The sequence below is a fragment of the Mauremys mutica genome, chromosome 8, assembly GCF_020497125.1.
Source record: "Mauremys mutica isolate MM-2020 ecotype Southern chromosome 8, ASM2049712v1, whole genome shotgun sequence".
NCBI classification, from domain to species: domain Eukaryota; kingdom Metazoa; phylum Chordata; order Testudines; family Geoemydidae; genus Mauremys; species Mauremys mutica.
In genome coordinates, this window is record NC_059079.1 from 79,365,771 (window position 1) to 79,388,372 (window position 22,602).

Consider the following 22,602-nt stretch of genomic DNA (forward strand, 5'->3'; position numbering starts at 1 on the left):
CAGGTGGAAGATAAATACGAACAATTAATTTGACTCTACTTTTGCCCAATGAGGATTTGACTAATTCAGCTTGACTTTGAAAAATATTTTTTTTTTGCATCTCCGAGATCTTGCATGTCTTACTCCATGACAGGTAGTGCTACAATCCAATGAGGTGTTTGAACTCAGGCCCTTTGATTTAAATGAGAGGCTGTAGGTATTTTCCACAAGGGGCTGTCACCTGTGGAATATGCTTCTCCCACCTTGGTTCTCCAGAGTCTGCTTTAGGGTTACTGAGAATTCAGAAGGACAGAACCTGGAATGCTTATGGATCAAAGTGCTAACTGTTAAGTCACAAGATGGGGTACCAGTAGGCCTGTGCTATAGACTACTATGTCAGACAAGGGAACAGGATGAGCAGCTCTGTAAACAGTATAGACAGTAAAACAGTTCTATAAACAGTGCTTTTTGAACATTATTTGAAAATATACAAATTAGATGATGTGCATCCTAGGATATTAGAGAACTTTATAAATACAATTACTGTACCTTGAATTATTTTTCAGAACTAATGGAGAACTAAGAATGTACCAGAAAATTATGAAAACTAAATCTAGTGCCAATCTTCCTCAAAAATAAAACTAAAAAATCCTACACTTAATATCATTTGCAAATCTCTTTTTGATTCTCAATGAAATAATAAAACAAATATTGAAAGAGAAAAATTAACACAATGTTTAGAAGTCAAAGGAATGATAAATTTACTGGCAATAGAAGTTAGTCTCAATGGATCCAATTCCCTGTTGTTTCACACCTTGTGTTATCATTTACACTTCTGCAAAAGAAGTGAAAAAATGCTATGAAGTCAATATGGTAGCTTTTTTACAACCCCTTGGCACAGCTGTAAATGACTTCAGCAAGATTTAAGGCAGGCTCATTGGAAAGCAATTTTCAGGTTGATTTATTCTTTTTGGAAGACTGATACCATTTGTAAAATTACATATTCACAGTATCACTGGTTTTTCCATTGTTAGACAATCAGATTCCTAAATGAGCATTTGGTATTAATATTCTAAAAATAACAAACAACAATTAAAGGGAAAGATCTGGCAGACTTTACTTATGCAAAACTACATTTGCAGTCGCATGTTTGTTTTAAATGAATAAGGTCTCAAGGCCTGGATATTAAAAAACGTATTTATTTTGCTTATGCAGCCATATTTTGTATGAACTGAAGAATGAATACCAGCAGCCCAGCTATTAAAAATGTTCCCATATCAAAGAATACTTGGTAAACACAATATTTCAGTAGTGGCATGCTAGATTTTGATAAACCCCAGCCTCATTCAATGGGAATATCAGAGTATCGTTCATCTATTTCAGCCTGTCCTGCATGCACAGATTCTTTCCAATTCACAACCTTTGGTCCCAGAGGACAGATTTTTTCTTATTAAACGTCAGGCAGACTTTTGCTGTATATATAGGGCCGGCTCCAGCTTTTTTGCCACCCCAAGTGATGAAGCAAAAGAAAGAAAGAAAGCCAGCCAACCGGCAGCACTTCAGCGGTAGCTTAATCGCGCCACTTCATTCTTCGGCAGCAATTCGGCAGCGGGTCCTTCGTTCTCTTTCTTCCTCTTTGGCCGCACTTCAGCGGCGGCTCAAACAGGAAGAGAGGGACTGAGGGACCCCTTTCCATTGGCCACCCCAAGCACCTGCTTCCTTCGCTGGTGCCTGGAGCTGGCCCTGTGTATATAACAACTTTCTCCACTCCCTATACTAAGAAATCATAGAACTGGAAGGGACCTCAAGAAGTCATCTAGTCCAGTCCCCTGCACTTATGTTGCTTAACTTCTCTAAACATTTTTTTTTATAAAATAAGAATCTATCCTTTTTAAAACACATTCTTTTCTACATTCAGGAATCGGGATCTTTCACTCAAGTCTATGATGAAGACAGTATGAGCTGTCCCTTTCACATTCTACTTACTCATCCTGCATTAGATGACCTCTTGAGATCCATTTCAGCCCTGTACTTCTATAATTTCTATGATCCTTTCCTTCAGGAAGCATTTAGAAACTTAGCCAAAACAAATGTGACCAAGAAGATGGCCACAAAGAAATAGAATCAACTATTTTCAAATACATACATTCTGAAAATGGCAGACAGTAATTCTCATAATAAAATCCATCCAAAGTATGTGCTATATCCTAATAATATAATAATCCACTTCTCCTTTGGTGAGGATTTGAACATTTGGGTTCAACCTACTATACACCAACAAGGTGTCATTCCGACAGGACAACAAACGTCATTTCACAGAATCACACTGTATACAGCAGAGACAGAAAAGAGCTACTGTGTTATTTTCCCTTTGTCACTTCAAAGCTGTTGTCTGCTCTGTTTTTTAAAGGACCAAAATGATGTAGTCTCCAAAAACTCCCCGTGTGAGTAACTATTCCCCACTCCAGCGGATCTCACAATTAGGAATTTTTTTCTGATATACATCTGATATTTACATTTGAACTCTGCTCAGTTGGATCCCATTTTTCATAGTTATTTCCACCTTTTAAAGATCTGTAGTGGTGTTGTGCATTTATATGCAGCCATCCAAGTAAGAGCCGTGTTAGTGATGGTAGTATAGTATTTAGGCCTGTTTATTTGCCTGAGATAGAATTTTGAGGTTTTTCAAATATAATTGTTTGTGCCTTATATCCTTATCAACATATGTGAACAAGGAACAAGGACACTGTGTGTTGCTTCTGCCTACAACCAGATGGGTTTTTTAGTACTAAAAAAAATTAAGAACTAGAGCTAAAATGTTGCTGGATATATGGTGGGAGTTTAATATACAACTGCATCGACTCATTTCCCAAGACAAGGTCAAGCAACCAGTTGGGAGGGGCGAGGTATAAGAAACACTAAAAGCCAAAAGAAAAGTAGCTTTGGCCAGGACACAACCTAACTCCCTACCCCTCCCATGGGGTACAAAAGAGGTGGTACTGAAACCTCCAGACTCGAGACCCTCCAAAATGGAACATGACCATAAATTATAAGGGGTGGTACCAGGGGCGGGCACTACCGGTATAATTAAGTCTGCTAAGAAGGAGGAGGGGAAAAGGAAAAGCTCTATTGGTGTACAGAGCTGTGGTTATGCTTCCTTGTTACGTCCAATAGACATTGCATTGCCCGCACTTTGGACTCTGGCCTTCTGTTTTATGTCTGCTGACAACGTGACAAGAACCCAGGGAGGGCAACGGTCCCCTAACAAGCTGCAAAATGAGTATTAAGGACAGAATTTGGCCTTCATTGTTTATATTCCAAAATTCTTGGAGTGTTTTCACAGCTTTTTTTAGTCATCGCTTAGTTCTTTTCAGTCATTTCTGTCAGTTTCTCCAGGCCTCTATTCCTTCATTTTTCTCCGGGTTAATCAACATTTTCCTGAATCTGATCACGATAATCTCAGTATCCTTATTTGCGATACAATGCTCCTGCACATAGTCTAAAAATCACATTGTCTTTATTAAGTATATTGCAATCTCCTCCAATTTGCTATCCACTATCACACATCAGCGCAGTCTTTTCCAGACTCACAGCTTTTCAAGTACATCTCTGTGTATAGAAATTGGGTGTGTTTGACCCTCAGATGTACAAAGCTGCATTTTTCTTATGCTGAATCTCACTTTTTAGTGATGTGTGAACATAAGAGTGTCTCACAAGGTTCTCTCAATATTTATTCCATCGTGCTACTGGAGACTAAATGCCAAGAGTGATTTTTTTAAAAATAAAAAGTTCAGTAACACTGTTGCTCTTTTCCAATCCTCTAGTGTATCACTGGTTCTTCAGGACTTTTAAATAAATAAATAATAGCCAGTGGTTTAATAATGTCATTAGCTAATTATTTTGTTAGCCCAGAGATATCTATCATGCAGACTTGATGATTTATTCATCTTTCCCATTCATTCCCATACTTTATTTTTAGAACAGCAGCTATAGCGACAAAGTTTTCCTTTCTTCCTAATTGCCCATACATTTTTTTTATTTTTTCTGGTTAAAATAAGATTTTTAACAAGCAAGTAGTTCATCCATTTTGGACGTGTCACTGGCGTGGTCCCTCTCCTCATTGGGCCTACCTTCCCTCCAAATGGAGTTGTAAAAGCCTTATTTGTTCTCCTTATTTCATTTGGTTAGCATTAACTACAAGTGCTTCTTTTTTAGTCCTTATGTTTTCCATACAAGTCTTGATTAACTAACTAACCTGGTCTGGTTCTTTCCAACTTTGCCCCTTTGTAGTACAGCTTTTTTCGTACTTCCAGGTCTTCAATAAATTGCTCATGAAGCCATACTGGCCACTTTTGGTTTCATGTTTTTCAGTGGTAACATAATTTCTTGCAATTTAATTCTCATGTTTGTTTGAACATGCTCCAGTCATCTACCACACTCATGGAATTTAATATGTCCTCTTATAGCACCTGACTGCTTCACTTTTGTACCTACACACATACTTAGCTTCAGGGATACACACACACATAAGTATTTGTTGGGGGCCTAGGTTTCTGATATCTGTAGACATGGCCGGTGCAACCATTTAGGTGACCTAGGCGGTCGCCTAGGGCACTGGGATTTGGGGGGCGCCATTTTCTTCAGCAGCGACTGCGGCGGCCGGATCTTCAGCCACCCCAGTCGCTGCCGGCATTTAGGCGGAGGGAGCTGTGGCAGGGGAGCGCGGGGAGGGCTGCCTGCAGCAAGTAACGGTGGGGGGGCATGCAAGGGAACTCCCCTCCCCAGCTCACCACTGCCCCGCCTCCTTCCCAAGCATGCCGTGGCCGCTTCACTTCTTCCACCTCCCAGGCTTGCGGCGCCTAAGCTGATTGGCGCCGCAAGCCTGGGAGGTGGGAGAAGTGAAGCAGCTCACCCCTGCCCCGCCTCCTCCCCGAGCACACCGTGGCTGCTTCACTTCTCCTGCCTCCCAGACTTGTGGTGGCGGAAGAAGTGAAGCAGCGATGGAGTGCTCGGGGTGGAGATGGAGCAGGGGTGAGCTGGGGCGGGGGAGGTGCCTCAGGGTGGAGGGTGGGGGGTGGGGAGCTGCCGCAAGGAGGGCACCTCAGGGCGGAGGGGGGGAGCTGCTGCGGGGGGGGAGGGCACGCCTCAGGGCAGAGGTGCGGGGGGGGGAAAGGGCGCAAGGTGGAAGTTTCACCTAGGGTGCAAAACATCCTTGCACCAGCCCTGTCTGTAGAATAGTCTACTGAATTCTTACTCTTTCAAGTGTTCAGTGAATCCATTTCTTAATACTGTTTCTCGACAGGAATTTGTGGTCACTGTGTACTCTCAAATTCTCAGCCAGTTCCTCGCTATGGGTAAGAATACATCCTGGATGGTTCTTCTCTGGGTGGATTTTCTATTTCCTGGCTCATAGTTCTCTTCTACTTCCTGAACCTGATGTATTTGGGGATCCATATTTAGCTGTATGTGTCACCACAAAGTAGGAATACTCAAAGTACTGTTCCCCATGACTCTGAGTGTCATGGTAGTTGGTCCAGGAATTGTGATGACACTCTAGGCTATTTGAAACTGAAACTTGGCACTTTTTCTTTGCTTTCCATTGCTACCATTTCCTACTGCCTTCGTTATCACCTCTTTCCTTTTATGTTTCGCCCATGCAAACTTACTGCATTCACCATTATGAACATCCCACCAGTAAGAATCATTCTAGAGTTTTAAATAAAACTGGCTAGATATGGATCATAATTCGGCAGCACTGTAATTCATAACTTTTAATCAGGCTCTTTACATGTGTGTTTAGCTATAGCTCTTCAATAAAGTAGTTCTCTGTTCATTGTAGACATCTTATTTGTACATCATCTTGTTAATTATAATTGGAAATATAAGCCAGATATTTGGTGTGAGACCAAAGCTCTCCCTCCGTCGCTACCTAGTTTGAAGCCTACCTAACACAGCCTGCCAGTTTTTAGTCAAAGCTAGGTCTCTCACTTACTTAAATGAACACTAACTAATACAACAGGGTGAATAATTCTTAATTTAGAGAAATCTGCCTCTTATTCTGTTTGAAAATTGTCCTTGAACAGACAGTTTTACTTAATTACTCAACCTGGAGTTCTTGTTGGGGCCCTCAGCAGCTGCTGGAGATGCAGACAACCATAGTAACTAAGCAGTATGTTTCCCCCACTTGCGCTTAGTGATTAATGTTGCTAGCTTTTTCTTTTGGATCTAGATCTTGCAGCAATGATCTGTGCCTTTGACACTTCTACATTGGACTACTACAATGAACTCTATATGGAGCTATTTCTACAGACAAGCTGGAAACTCCACCAAGTGTACAATGTGATTGTCCATTTGCTTAGCAGTCCTTCTTGCAGAGAACACACATTACAACTGTTCTCTCTGATCTGCATTTATTCCTTTATAGAATCATAGAAGTGTACAGGGCCAGCTTTAGGTTTTTTGCCGCCCCAAAAAGGTGGCCGGAATGCCGCTCCTGAAATTGTGCCGCCCCAAGCACGTGCTTGGTTTGCTGGTGCCTAGAGCCAGCCCTGGATGTATAGGACTGGAAGGGACCTTGAGAGGTCATCTAGTCGAGTCCCTGGCACTCAAGGCAGGATTAAGTAATAACTAGACTATTCCTGACAGGTGTTTGTCTAGCCTGTTCTTAAAAACCCCCAATGATGGAGATTCTAGTCAATTTGTTCTAATGCTTAACCACCCTTACAGTTAGAAAGTTTTTCCTAATGTCCAACCTAAACTGACTTTGCTGCAATTTAAGCCCATTGCTTCTTGTCCTACCCTCAGAGATTAAAGAGAACAATTTTCTCCCCTCTCCTTGTAACAACCTTTTATGTACTTGAAAAAGTATCTCTCTCTCCCCCTTAGTTTTCTCTTCTCCAGACTGAGCAAACCCAATTTTGTCTATCTTTCCTCATAGGTCATGTTTTTTAGATCTTTTATTAAATGTATTGTTCTCCTCTGGACTGTCTCCAATTTGTCCACATCTTTCCTGAAATGTAGCACCCAGAAGTGGACACAATACTCCAAGACCAATCCCCAGCCAGATTTTTGCCCCAGATCCCTAAATGGCCCCCTCAACAATTGAACTCACAACCCTGGGTTGAGCAGGCCAACGCTCAAACCACTGAGCTATCCCCTCCCCTAAATGGAGTACTTTGCATTTGTCCGTATTGAATTTCATCCTATTTACTTCAGACCATTTCTCCAGTTTGTCCATTAATTTTGAATTATAATCCTATCCTCCAAAGCACTTGTAACCTCTCCCAGGGTGGTATCATCCGCAAACTTTATAAGTGTACTCTCTATGCCATTATCTAAATCATTGATGAAGATACTGAGCAGAACAGGACCCAAAACTGATCCCTGTGGGACCCCTCTTGTTATGCTCTTCCAGCTTGACTGTGAACCACTGATAACTACTCTCTAGGAGTAGTTTTCCAACCTGTTATGCACCTGCATTATAGTAGCTCTATCTAGGTTATATTTTCTTAGTTATGTTTCTGGATGTAATTCGTTAGTGTTTTTGATGACTACAGATCAAATTGGTCTGAGTCCTGTCACCCTGAAAGATCCTCATGCCATGCCATAGCTTCAGCACCTTAACTAATTTCAGCTGCTAAGAGCAAACTGGTTTAAACAGGTGGGATTGGCAGCAGTACCTTCCACTCTGGAATTTGCTTTTCCTCTTAATGGAAAGGAGCTGGAGTCTACTGACCATCAGGACATATTGGGAAGCTTATTGGTTTTTACAGGCCTTTGTCTGTAAGAGACAGGAGAGGGCATTATTAACCTGGTGGATGGGGTAAGGAGAGATTTTCTTTCTGGTCAAGACTGTAATTTTTGGTATATGTATTTTTTCATAAATCAAACTGAATAAATAGTGGCTTTACTTTACAAAGAATAAAAACCCTAACACTGTTACATAAGCATGAATGTTTTATGGATTGCTGCTAGTGAAAATTATTGCATTCTATTTGCTTTTGCTGTTTGCTTGAGAAGGGAGATGGAGTTTTCCTTAAAATAGCTCAAGCATGATACTTTAACTAAATACACAGTTTAGAAATTATTTAACAGGGTGGGTTTTTCAGATCTGATTTATAATCCCTTATATTTATTCTAATTATACCTTTATTACCTTTAAAATTTGAACATTTCCTTACCTAGATCCCCTTGAAAATGAGTCTCTCAAAGTGAATTTTACCATTATAAATGACACTGGTGGAATTTACATTTTTGTAAACCTCCAGTATCAGAAGAGAGTGATTTAAGCCTCTTTCTGCAAGAGCCAAGATAACATCAAATTGGCAACCTGTGTACACATCCACACACATCCTGATAATATATATCATTTCGTCGTGGGGGAAAGGAGATTTTTTCAAGCACAAATGGAACTCGCTATTTATACACAAGAAATGACAGAAGGGCACAATTCTGCTCCCACTGACATCAAAGGAAAAAAAATGCCATTGATTTCCAAGTGAGTAGGAGTGGGTCCAGTATTTCATCTTTCCCCACAAATCTTTCAGTGCCACTGGAATTAAGGGTTCTATATTCTGTCCTACAAGAAAAGAAAAATGTTCAACTGTCATATTAGACAAAAAGCCATTTCTTGAATTTTCTTTTTCAATTAATTTTAATTTCTTAAAAATTTAATGCACATCAGACACTTGCCTGCATATTTCCAGGTCAAACAGAACAATCAGTTACCATGACAAGCAGTATCCATGAAATAGAAAAACATTCAGTAATACACTACTTCTAGCACTAGAGGGCAGATAATATACCACTAGTCTGAAAATAATATACCACTGCTTTCAAAAACCCTGTTAGGATTAAATATTAAAGTATGTTTATTTACTTATTTTGCAAACTATGAAAGAATGCCTAACCAATGTTCTGGGTAAAGATACACTCAATAAATAAATAGACCCATCAGTTTCAACATCACTTGGGCATGTGGCAGATGTTAGGCTCAGATACAGTGCCACAACAGGTTGCATAAACAGCCTCCTGCCATGGTCACTGTAACCAACGAAAATAGGTGACCGAGTGGTTGTACCTAATAGTGCAAAATCTTGAATAAAGATGTTTCAAGCCAAGCCACAGTCAGTAAACTCTTGGTGAAGCAGTATACTCTTAAGGATCAAACATCGCTACTGAAAACACCTCATCTTCCAATCCTCAAAGATGGCACATCTAGGGACTGGCAGCAGAAATACCTCAGTATTCCTATGCACCATGATACAAAGGCAGTACCCCAGGCTAGCCATGTTTCATACCATAGAGAGCTTTATAGATCAGAACCTGCATCATGAACTAGGAAACAGATGGGGAGCCAGTACAGTTAACAGAACCTAGCTGTAATGTTTTGAGAATAACCCATTCCACTGGGTACATAGCCCACTGCATTGTGCACTAACTGAAGTCTCAGAATACCTCAGGGATAACTCCAAGTAGAGTTTATTGTTACAGTCTAATCTGGAGGTGACTCTGGAAAGGCCTGAATTGGTGACGTAAGGCTTAGCTCATCACAGATGATAAAAAGCAGTTTGAAACTTTGCTGCTACTTGGGAATCCAATGGCACTTAAGAGTCCAAAAGAACTCCATGAATGAGAACCAATTTGGGAAGCAGTGGACACATTCCACCAAAAGATGATGCAACCACAAAGCACATCGACTGCTCAAGTTGCTTTACTCGTTTAATGGCAGAAACTTAGCTGGCTCTTTCTATCTTGGCCAGGAGACACACGGCTGAGTGTCATCAAAATAGTGGTGGGACTGCAGCCCAACATATTTGTCTCCTCTAGTAGACTAAAAAAACATGATGAAATGGCGGAGTAGGGAGTGATAGACAGGAACCATGCAAGACCCTACATGAATTCATCGGGGTGACTGAGCACTTGACACCTCCACCTCTCTCTGAAATCTATCAGAAAGGAGCACTAAGGGGAAAAAATAACTGAAGTACAAGTGTGATCATGGAAGCTACTGCATCAACATTAGCGAAATCACACTCAGCTGGTTCGCTGCCACTCTTACATTTCTTAATTAAACTGGGCCAGATTCATCCCTTGTGTAACAACATAACTATGCATGCAGGACTTACCAACTAGGAGTGTAGCCCTTTTGTGACAGTGTCATGAGGGTACAGAAAGGGTTTTCGTCAGGACATTCCATATGTTAATTAACTCAACCTTAAAACTATCCACAACTTAAGCATTGGTTATCATTCCACCTTAAGTATTGCCTTACTAAAATACCATATTGACACATTTAGTAAGAGGCCACCTGTGGCTTCATCACTGGGCCATATTCTTCTTGCCTTACTCTCACCAGTACTTGCACTGAAGTCAATGGATCAAATGTATCTTCTGCTGCAACTCTATTGAAGCCAATGGAGTGACACCAGGAACAAATGTGGTCTATTAAAACTACTCAAAGAAGTAAGGTCTTCTGGGAGACAACAGAGACACACATAGAAGGTATATGATGCTACTAACCACTTAAACATGAACAGGTCACATGTCTGAACCTCTGACCATATATAGCCCTGGAAGCTGAACATTTCATATGCCCCTCAGGGGACTTCTGGCCCTGCTTGTGAATTCTACTGAGTAACACTGAGTTCTTAATATGTCATGTGACTGTTCCTTTAAAGTTACATTTATAATCAATTTATAAAATGTTAATAAATGATTAATACCTGCCCAAAGCATGTTACAGATGTGTACTACGTGTTAAAGATGGTTATGAGCATATCAGTCATAGGTGTTGTACATGGTTTTAAGCAACCTACTGATCCATTGGACTCTATGACCATCGATGAATCATTAAAATATCTATTAATACTAGTTAGAACTATGTTTAAATGTACTCTTAATATTAAGAGTGACCAAAGGGACTTTTTTCCTGTGGGCTAGGTGGGACCATTCCCTGACTTGAACAGAAACTAAACAACAATTTGAGTTTGGTGGAATCCAGAATCTTTTTCCAGATTGGGTTACAATACAAGGCCTCCTTCCCACTCAACTGCTGAGATTCCAGAGATAATATTCTATGCCACTGTGGCACTGGACAAATTAACTTTGGAATTTTTAACAAATTTTGATAATAAATTTATTTCCCTTGTACAAAAATTAGTGATGTAAAATATACCTAAAGAGGCCACCATTAATTGTAAACTACCAAGTATTAGATGAAATGGGTAGTTTTACAGCTACAGCAGAAAGATTTAAATTATGGGTCAGTGTACCTTAATTTTATTTAAAAAAAAAATTACCAATACTTAGGAACAAGAACCTCAAGGAGAATTAGCTAATTAACTGTGGCTTAAAATTAATGATACCAAGATGTGATTTTCGCCAGAATTTCTAGATCTACATCCTAGTTGGAAAGTAAGCTAAATTTTGCCTATGTAAAATATCTTAAAAGTATGAAAGTTTCATAAAGAAATCACTCAGGACTTGAAAACATTTACTAGGCAACATGGTTCTGTGGATAAGGCTGGGGAGTCAGGAGTTATGACTCTAGCTCTACTGCTGATCTGGGTACATAACTTAAGTCAAGACATGTCACCTTAGTTTCCCCCATAAGAAAAATGGTGATAATGATATGTTCCTTTGCAAAGAACTTTGAAATGAATGGTTTCAGAACCCCAATGAGTGGTCTCACTGAAGTTAAGTGAGGTTCCAACATTAATAAGCTCTACACCCAATAGTAAGTGTTTGCATAAATAGAAGAAGTGAGCCTTAGGGCTTGTCTACATGGCAAGTTAGTTGTAGCAAACTAGGGTGAGAGTCTACAGCACACTAGCTTGCTGCACAGTAACTCACTCTGTGGACCCTGCTTCAGGTGCACTAAAAGTTCTGTAGTCCACTTTGAGTTACTCCCATTTCAAAGAGCAGTACATCAAAGTGCACTACAGAACTTTCAGTACACAGTAGCAGGGACTGCATGGCAAGCTAGTATGCTGTAGAGTCACACCCTGGCTTGCTGCACACTAACTTCTTGTGTGGTCAACCCTGTCTTTGAAAGGCCTGATCCTGCAAACACATAAAATTGGGTATGCTTGCAGAACTAGACTGGGAGTCAGCTATGGGCTCGATCCTGCTCCCATGGAAGTCAACAAACTGTGATGTTTTCCAGACTTCCATCTTAGGTGATGTCTTATGAAGTCATATTGATATATCACACAGCCTGGAAAGGGTTAAGTAGAATTTCTTCTTGGTAAATGTTAATAAAAATATTGCATCAAGTACCCACTGAAATATAAATTTAATATGAAACATGTTTGATTAAAGTTGAACTGTAATTTATTAATAAATCATTATTATTATTGCCTGGTTGGAGAGATTAATTTCCATACCAAAGAGACTCTAATTCCTTTTTGGTTCTACATTGGCCTAAGTGGCCTCTCAATATCCACCCTGTTTCTTGGAAACATGAAAGATCATTTCAGTTCCATTTTCCCCACTAAATCAACAACACTGAAATTAATTACACAAACAGTTAAGCTTAATGAGCATATTATGCCTGTAAGAGCCTTGGTGAAAAGCAACTATGGAGAAAGGTTGTATTAAAATGTGACACAGAACATAGAGAAATACAGTCTGGGGATCCCTTTGCTAATATTTGCAATGACCCATGTAAACTTATCTTACTCACAAACACTTTGCCTTCTATTTCCTTTTGGTACATTTCATTCTTTTATATACAGGAGAGCTGGAATGATTCAGACACTTGTTCTTCCCGCACTTTGAACTGTGGAATGTGCTCTGAAATTATTTTATAGATTTTCTGTATTCACTGTATGCATGGAGGGCCCATTCCCAAGATCAGTATGAGTCCTCCCATTTATTCCATTGGGCTTTGGATCAGGACCTTTATGTTCTTCTCTGTCTTCCATCTACATTTCCAGCTTCTTTCCACCGGGTGAATTAAAAATGAAAGTCAGGGTAAGTCTGAATGAATGGGGGCAGGGAGAAGTATTACTCTACACATTTTTAGGTGGTTTCCACTCATACCAAACAAAGCACTAAATAAACGAACTAACCTGCTGCAGCTAAAGCTGCACAGCACATCACATCACAGAATAAATCATGGCATAGAAAGAAGAATGTTGGATAACTGCAGATTCTGGCTACACACAGGACACTTCTAACCCAGGTATGGGGCATTGAACAACCTGAAAAAATACCCTGGGAGTTAGGTAATCTTCAGCCACCTTTACCTTATTTGCTAACAAACATGTGAAGGGGGAGCAGAGCTGATCGAGTAGTACCTTGCTCTTGCTTAGGAAACTGCTTCCTTTAAAAGTTATATGACCAAGATAGTCAAATTGGTTTAAATTTTACCTCTCTGAGACAGGTAAGACCATCGGGCGAAGTCTAGGAAAAAGTAAGAAAAAATTTTAACAAAAATAAAAAAAATTAACAAAAATAAAATTAAAACCATATACACTATTGTCTTTTTTTTTTTAAAGTGAAGCTGGATGGGCTCTTAAACAGAACCAGGATCTTCTGGGTCTTATTTGGATGTGCCGTATCTCACTCCGTTGCGTCTCTCTCTTATGCAGAAGGGCAGTTAAGGAAGTCAAGCTCCCTCTCCCCTGCATGACAATGAAACACAGGACATTGCATGAAGGAAGATGTGCAATGGTCATGCAACCATGCAATCAGTGGCAGAGATCAATGAGGCGGGGATGCAACATGACACTGAAGGAGCAATACGCTCTGATACTGAGCGCCTCTGAAAGCAAATCCTCTCCCTCATGCAATCTTAAAAGTCTGGACAAAAGGGCTCCCTTTTTTCCAATGGTGGGAGCCTCACATCTTCTTCCTCATCCTGGTCAGAATACTTCTTTGGCTGTAGAAATGAAAATCGGTTAGTGGAGGAATAACAATATCCGTGGGGCTGGTGGCCTGTTCAGAATCACCACACTTGCAGCACAGTAATTTGATGCAATTCTCATGCACCTTGGGAGGAAGTGTTATTAGTAAACTAGGTTTTAAAAAAAAAGAGGTAGGTTGGCTTTTTTTGTTTGTTTTAGAACTGTATTTAGTTGCACTTTGTCTCAGTCTCTACCTTAGGCTATGCTCTGAGATTTGGTCTGCAACCATTTATGAAGAGTCACATGGATCTTTAGAGCATTTCTAAGTACACAGGTTTCCTGGCCTTCGTTCCATGCTGTGAAGCTCCTACCTCTGGGTCAGTTCAGCTTGCATTTGTTTTCTTAGCTTCCATTTAGTTAGTGCCACACAAAAATACCTAAATTGCATGCAGTGCTTTTCTATGTTCCCCTTCATCACATTCTCCAGTTCTGAACACCTGATCTCTTCCTGACCAATCACTATGCACCACCAGAAGGATCTCCTGTGGACTAACGGAACACACGAACGAGCACAACTTGCTCAGCTACTGCTGATACGTGACTGTGTCACCATCTGTGTTATATCTGAGTTAGATAGGAATTCCCTTGCCAGTTTGAGGCCAAAGATCAAATGGGCCATAGACACCAAACCACACATGCTCATCCCTATGGGAGCAGTCCTGCAGGTCAGCTGTATAGGCAAGGAAGTGTGTGTGAAGGAAGCTGATGCTGCTATGGCACATCTGTGCCTGCCCTTACTGTTCTCATAGCTCCATTGATGAATTTACACAAGCTGAAGATCTGCCCCCTAAAATTCTTAGGCCAGGCTGAATTTCATGGAGTAACATTGAATTCTTGTAAAAAACACAAGCATACATCCCCTCCCTTCCAACAGGATAAATGGAATTATAAGGACCCAGGATGGGGCAAAGGGGAGCTTATATTTTTATTCATATTGACCAAATATATCATTTAGTTGTGGAACTGTTACAGGAAAGTGGCTGGGAGCTAGGCAATAATCACACGCTTTCCTATTTCACTCTCCCCTGAGCCCAGCTTGATGGATGGGTTTCAGCTAGTTCTAGACTGGGGTGCAGACAACATGATTAGATGACAAAGCCTTTAGAATTATAGTTGTGATTGCATATTTAATGATTGCAGGGATGGAAATATTTTAGAATCTGGCCCTAGGCCTAATTGATTCATTTAAACACAAATTATTATTTTTAATACTTTTACATCTTTTTCTGCAATTGTATCATAGCTTTCTCTTCAGACAAAACTGCCAAAGTCCAGCTTATTCTCAATTATTCTCTGTCCTATACCCCTCAAGAAATAAAGTGAGGGCTATTGTACAAACCAACCAAGATGAAAATGAATCTGACGCTAGTTCAATCTGTAATGTCACACACTTCCCCTCCCCCACTCTCAATATATATTTCATCTTGTAGCATACATAGGCACTGAACCAAGTTCTGGGAATAGATGTAAAAACACATACAATTTTGAAAAGGACCCTCAGAAAAACAGCAGAGGTGCAGACAATGTCCATGAAAGGTTTCATAAGAACATGAAAAGAAAGCAGTGGTGTAAAGTAACAACCCTAAAACCCAGAGACAAAGACAATATGTCACCCAAGAAGGAGAAGGTTCCTCAGAAGTCTAAATACAAATAGCTGAATGTGAAATATCAGAATCCATTTCTTATCCCTTGGGACACGCGCAACTGAGTTACATGAATGCTTCTTCCAGCCACTCATGCACCTAAAATAGAGATGCTCCAGCCAATTCCCTCAACTCCCCTGTCTTGCATGCTGGAACTGCACCGCCTTGCACTGGTCAGAAGCCTGGCCAGTGTTAGCTCATTACCTAGTTCACCACTTCTTCATAGGAAAGTAGATGGGGAGGGGGGAGGGATAGCTCAGTGGTTTGAGAATTGGCCTGCTAAAGCCAGAGTTGTGAGCTCAATCATTGAGGGGTCCACTCAGGGATCTGGGGCAAAAATCTTTCTGGGGATTGATCCTGCTTTGAGCAGGGGGTTGGACTAGATGACCTCCTGAGCTCCCTTCCAACCCTGATATTCTATGATTCTAAGCCTTTGTAACCTGAACTGAGATTTGCTAAGCATTTTAGACAAACTCACTGGTAAGGATAAAACATTAAAATAAGTTTATTAACTATAGAAAGATCAATTTTAAGTGATTATAAGTGGTAGGCATAAAGGCCAGAACAGTTACCTTAAGAAAATAAAAAGTAAACATTCATTCTAAATCCTAAACTTTTAGTCTAAGCAAGAGTTGAATCAAACAGCTTTTCTCACCCTAACATATGATACAAGCAGGTAGGTTACAGTTTCTCAATACACAGGCTGGGACTACCTTTCAGCCTGGGACCAAACTTCTCCAGTTCAGTCTCTGTCCTCCAGACATTCTTCCCAGTGATGAGTTGGGGGAGAGTCCAAGTTATGATGTCACTACCTTCTTCCAGCTTACTAGAAAGATCCTTGCTGTGACATGTGTTAGTCCACCCCCATGGCGAACATGACTTCTCAGAGAAGTCTCTGGGATAGTGGATTGGGGTTAAGTCATTAATCACCCATCTGGCTATTGATGCCTACTCCTTTGTTGTAACTGAAAGGTTGATTGTGGGTTTTCCCAATGTCAGAACATATTTCAGTAACACATCTAGCAATACTTCATAACTTGACATATAATAACACATAAAATCTAACAGGATATTAATATTCAACAGACTAAGTTTTAAAATGATACCTCACGAGGCATAATTTATACAAAGCATATAAATTATATGGGATTGCAGGGTGCTACTTTGAGATACAAAGTGTCACAGTGGTATTGGGGTCTAATGTTGTCTAATGTTATGTTACTACTCAGGTAAACTGTCCTCCCAAGAATCGCCCCGTTCTCTTCAATAAGACGACATGCATGAATAAGGACTACTCAGTTGACAGAAGTCATGCCATTAGCATCAGCCCATGGTAAATATAAAATCAGTGAAGAGGAACAAAACAGTTTATAAAAAAATACACTAATAGTTTGATTATTTATAGACAAAATCACCATAATTTTAGCAATAATATTCTTCTTTCACAAATTCAAACCATCCTATCCACGCACACTAACTCTCCTCTTATAAATGACCGGGCTATTAAGGACAACAAGTAATAGCTAAGCCAGCAAAAGAGTATGTTTTTGCCAATGCAAAACTTTAAAAAGCCAATGCAGCTTTCATTGTAGTTTGATTATAAAATTGTTTTGGGGGCCTTTACAGCCTACTGAGAGCTAGCGGAAGAAAAGCTGCCAGGTATAGAAATTAGCTGATACATTTTTTAAGTGTTTACTGCCACAAACCTATTTCTGCAGACCTGCTAATAAGATTGCTACATTTTCCCCTTGAAATCCACATTTACTGCATTTTTATTCACTCTCACATGTATTCCTCTTAAAGGCACAAACACTATGTGGGTGACAACACTGGAACTCCATATCCTGCTGCATATGCCACTCCTCAGGGCCTTCGGGGTGTTGTGCACTGAAAAATGCTGAAGTGGCAAGCAGCTGTTCCCATGTTCCTGTTGTCCAAGAGAACAAACTATCCTACTAAGTTCATATGATTCACTTGGGGGTACTACAGAGCTAGTATACAAGGGAACAACATAATTTGATTGGCTTGTAAGAAGTAAGCCACAGTATTAGTGTGGTTATAGCCCTAAGCTAAGCAAATATGTTCCTCTGACTATGCTTTCATCTCCCTCTGCCGTACTCTAGAATGTAGACCCCTAAACTTTTATTTCCGTCATTGCTGTTGCAGACTGGCCCTTCTCGTTTGAGCATATGACCTGAAAAAAGAAAATGTGTACAGTACTTTCTTTAGTAGGACTCATCTAGCAAGTTAAAGTAGCTATGAGAAGAGACAACCTTATCTTTGTCAGGGAAAATGCAGCATGGTTGACGTTCCATGCCAGACCTCCACACGGTAGCCATAGGCCATTGGTCAATGGAACAGCTTGCAATCAATGCAAACTCAAGGGACAGCTGAGAATGACAAACAGCTCTTTCCTGTGATGTGTTCTCTCATTCCAGAAGAGAACAACTGCTGTTACAGTATGTGCACTACAATCACGCACAACCTCCAAATGACAACTACCAGGATCACACAGTGCTACTGTCAATGGATGGGACAGAGGCTAACCTATATAGTCAATGGCATCACATGGAAACATCTGACATTCAGTGGGGAGATTTTTCAAAACTGCCTCGGAGATGTGGTTGCCCAATTCCCATTATATTTCATAGAACTGGGCATCCAAATCTCTTTGACTTCTTTCAAAGTCTCTGCCTACAAGTATCCCCTGCAACATAACATAAGAACATGAGGTGAGACTGCTCTAATCATAAAGGTGAGACTGAGCTGGGAGAAATTTTTCATCTGAAAGTTTTTTTGGTGAAAAACCCAGATTCAGCCACACAAACATTTTGCAGATTCGTGCTCATTTCACTGAATTGTTCATGTTGGAAATTTTGTTTTGAAAGTCAAAACGTTTAGTTTTGACATTTTCAAAAAAAAACATTTTGACTTTGATTCAAAATGACTTTTCATTGAGGTATTTCCTTAAATTGTATTAAAATGTTTTTTTAAAGAGGCTCAAAATAAAAAATATCATTTTTGATTAGCTAAAAAGTTTGAAAAATTTGTTTCAGGTCAACCCAAAATGCATTTTTTCCCAAAAGTTTTTGGAATTGCTAGCAAACCAAAAAAACCCCCCACAAACAAACAAAAAAACCCAACAGATTAGGTCTACTAATCATATACAACATACAAGGTATGCACCATTAAAATTGCTGACCTACATACCAAGATACCTTAGCTTTTTACATAATTATTTTTATTAGAAGTATTATTATTATAAAAATATAAACACAGCATCATTAGTAACTGGTTTGCACTGATCAGCAATGTATTTAATTAACTTTCTGCATTTTGAAGTTCACTGGCTATATTGCTACATTACAATCCCCAATCCTGAACTTCCATTCTGCAACACCACCTGTGAGCTGCAGCAGTTCATCCTAACAGTAACAAGGTGCCACTGAAAGACTAGCTAATACATGTACTTACTTCAGCTCCTGTGAAGGATGCCTGTATGCATTTCCTGAATAACTGCAAAGATTTTAAATTTATCTTTGCTCATTTTGTATAAAAGCACTTTGGAGATCCAAACACATGGACCCCCCCCATACAAAAGCCTTCAGGCCCCAGCTATACTGTGGAAGTTACAACCCAACATACTCTCCTTTCTCAGCCTAGTCTAGTTTGTTTGGGGAAAGAAAGCAGTTAAAATATCAGACATCTTCATTACTTGTGATACAATAGCTTTCAAAGATAGTTGGAAACCTCACTACGTGATGCATCTTGCTGCTTCTCTGAGCAGAAATAATACATGCATACATATACCATTTGCCTACCAGCACTAGCTGATTTTCTGGGGATGAACACTAGCTTATCTAGCGGGGGACGGACAAACCCTCGCTTAGCAACCCCCTTTCTCATATGCTATGGAAAGTTCCTGCCCTGTTGCTTGCACAAGTGATTAAAGGGAACCTACATACTCTCTTGAACAAAATAAGGTAGGATTTTAACTTGATTAATTTAGATCTAGTGAGAGGACACAACTGGTTGGAGATATGCAATTATATCCTCACCTTACTTGGGGCAATCACAATCTCTAAGCCACTACCCCATCCCATCCTGCACTAGAAACATATTTGTGGGTGAACAATTCTTTTCAAGTGCTCCCGCCTTTTCAGTTCTATTTAGTTTTAGAATGGGGTAGAATGAAAATGTCCCTTTTTTCAGTGTTTCCCAGTATTGTTTAGATACGTTTGAGTTTGCCTGCAGGGTCACAACACTGTGTTTTATGGCACAAATAAAGCTTCAGTTTACACTACCAATGATAATAGAAGCCCAAAACTCTTTTGATTGTGTCCCTGTCTTTCAAACAGGGACAGCACACTTTGTACATTGAAACAAGATGATGCAATGCCATTTGGCACCACACCAGACTCAGTAAAAATGGAATAAAAATGAACAACATTTACATGGCAGTTCTCTACACAGTTGAATAATTTTTGCACGGTTTATTAAGCTAATGTATTTCCTACAATATCCATATTTCACAGACCGCAGAATCTAGCTGCACCTTTAGTTTCAGTCTGTTAAAGTGAAAAACTGAATACATTCTGCCTCACATCTTCAATTCAATTTTATGCATCTCTCTGCACCGAAGGTAGCTCAGATTGACACAGAACAGCGTTAAGAAAATAATTCAACATTGTGCTTTTTACTGAGATCTTAAAGGATAATTTCCCCAAGTTTATATTGTTTTAGCATGGTACAAGTTTATACCTTAGGGCTCCATATGGCATACCTAGCAAAAATAAAAATCCGCATAATATATAAAGCTCTCGAGCACTGCCATCTCCAAGACAATATTCTTATTACGATGTAGATTGGTGTAAGTAGAAACCGTTTCACAACTGGGGTACTTGCTGGTTCTGGGAGGCTGCAAATCATCTCTAATTTAACAAGTCCAGCCCAGCTAGGTAATGCCTGTAAACCGACTATAAGTGAGTGATGTGAAATGGGGTACGACTTTCAAGAACACCATTTCACATGTTATTTCTAGCTGATAGAAACCACAAAGTCTCAGTGATCTGATGAAATAATGGGTGAAAAACAAGAGAAACTAACAGTTCTTTTTTATGAGAGCTATGGTATCCACAAGTTAATAGAACATTAGGTCTGATTTAACATTCCCACCAGTTTCACATTGGTGTAGACCCAGTGACTCCAGCAGACTTACGCCAATGTAAGTGATATCAATAATCAAACCTATTGGGCCTGGTTCTGGAATCACTGTGGCCCCTTTACAGAGGCTCAGCCATCCAAAATTGGCCACAGAGCTAGCGTGCTTGGCTTTGGGTACTGGGAACTCTCCCAGTGCAAGAACAGCGTAAGGCAGCACTGCATAATCCACAGTCTATGGACATGCTGAGAAAGTGATCAAGGAGGAGGTGGAGGTACGTTGGGGGAAGCGGACAAAGTGCTTTATGCTTCCAACTATTCTGTGCTGTGGATTAGTCCGTTGATGGCCATGCCAAACTGCTTTAAATTATAGCAGCCTGTGCAGTTGCTCTAACTTCATTCCAGTGGTTGCCATGGCCTTTGGCATAACTGTTGATATGACTGAGTAGTAAGACCTCCTTCAAAAAGGTAGCTAATAAAGTAACAAACACAAAAATGTAAGATAAATATTAATCAGTATTTTCCTATGGGACTTAACTGTCATTGTCATTCAGAAACATTACTAGTAATTTTGCAGATACTTTCAGTGGGTTTTCTGGCTAAGAAAAACTCAAGATAAGTTCAGATCCCTGGGTGCATCATGTAGTGCAACCTAGCACAACTGACCATTGTAGGAAAATTTCTGCATATGTAGTCTGAATCCTTTCTTGATTACAGCAATGGGGTGTAAAAATTACCCCCAATGTGTGCCTCTGGGGGTCTGTTTATCATTGCAAGCCATCTTTTGAACCAAAAGGTTTGGTTATTTGTTCATCTACCCACCCATGGTTTACTTTTAGCAATATCCCCTGTGGCTTAGAAAGACAATTAGGCAAATGAAGCAAAGAATAAATGAACATCAAAGAGCAGTAAGAAAGAAGGCAGTTAAAATATCCTGCTGTTGATCCCCATTTTTACCCAGCAGGACAGTCAATCTCTGCTCTTAGATATTGAAGCATAAAGTATATTTGATTACTAAAATTTTGTAATTTAGACCATGAAAGGAGAAGAAAATAAAATAAAGGCACAGAATTCTAGTGGGTTAAATGGAGAGCTTCAAACTTTCTCAAAATGAAGAGACTGACTAGCGTCTAGGAAGACTTCAAATTAATAGTCTGATGGCTAATATTTGTGGTGAGGATTCTTGTGTGGATTCACTAACATTCTGAGATGGTTCTCTCTTCTCTCTGATATTGATGGGCTAACCTATGTCTCTCCTCTAAATGTTAATCAATGACTAAGCTGGATGCTCTACAGAGATCAACAGAAATGTCTATATGGGACTCTGAAGAACACACTCCATTTTGGGCTAGATCCAACACCTGATGCTCATTGGGTGTTCCATTTCAGTAAGCAATGTGAGAGTGGGTCCATAATAATCATTAGTTGTTCCAACTTTTGCCTCAGCTGCAGACTTTATGAGTGTTGTTCTTTCTACAGGACCCTCTAACATGTGAGAAAGAGCAGCATCCTTCCAGAACCATCATGGAGTAAACAACACATACAGCCCCTTATTGCCTATCCTCAAATCATTCAAAGGGCATCTGATCAGAGGTTTTGTGCTTCCATACCAACTCCATGAGCCCCATTCCCTGGAAGAAGATTAGCCTCAGCAGACTTAAACTTCCTTTTAAAGTGGATCTGTGGAAAAGCAATATACAGATCCCTGGTGCACATTTGCCAAACCACTAGTGATTGTGAGTCTCCAACTTGCAATACCTTAAAGGGGCCTGATCTTTAGAGGGTAAGGTGGCTCAATGCTTTCTGAAGATCAAAGCCTTTTAAAGTCTTCACAAGTTGGGCACCCAAATTCACTAGTTTGAAAATCTTGCTCTCAAGCTTGATAATTTCACAGGGTTGGTGTGAGGGAT

The 22,602-nt window shown here is 40.0% G+C and overlaps 1 protein-coding gene across 14 annotated transcripts in view; it reads right to left on the reverse strand.

Moving 5' to 3' along the window:
• KCNIP1 (potassium voltage-gated channel interacting protein 1) overlaps positions 1 to 22,602 on the reverse strand; it is an 849,721-nt gene that overhangs the window by 48,311 nt on the left and 778,808 nt on the right. The window contains exon 2 of one of the 14 annotated variants that reach the window (XM_045026850.1): positions 13,354 to 13,386. The exons of 11 other annotated variants lie outside the window; for them this stretch is intronic. Coding sequence is in view for 1 of the 3 variants with exons in the window: in XM_045026846.1 (XP_044882781.1) it covers positions 13,053 to 13,080 (28 nt within the window). In the remaining 2 variants the exon portion in view is untranslated. Of the gene's footprint in view, positions 1 to 7,658; positions 7,748 to 13,052; positions 13,148 to 13,353; positions 13,387 to 22,602 lie in introns of those variants that run through there. 2 more of the 14 variants (XM_045026846.1, XM_045026853.1) reach the window with 2 other exon arrangements.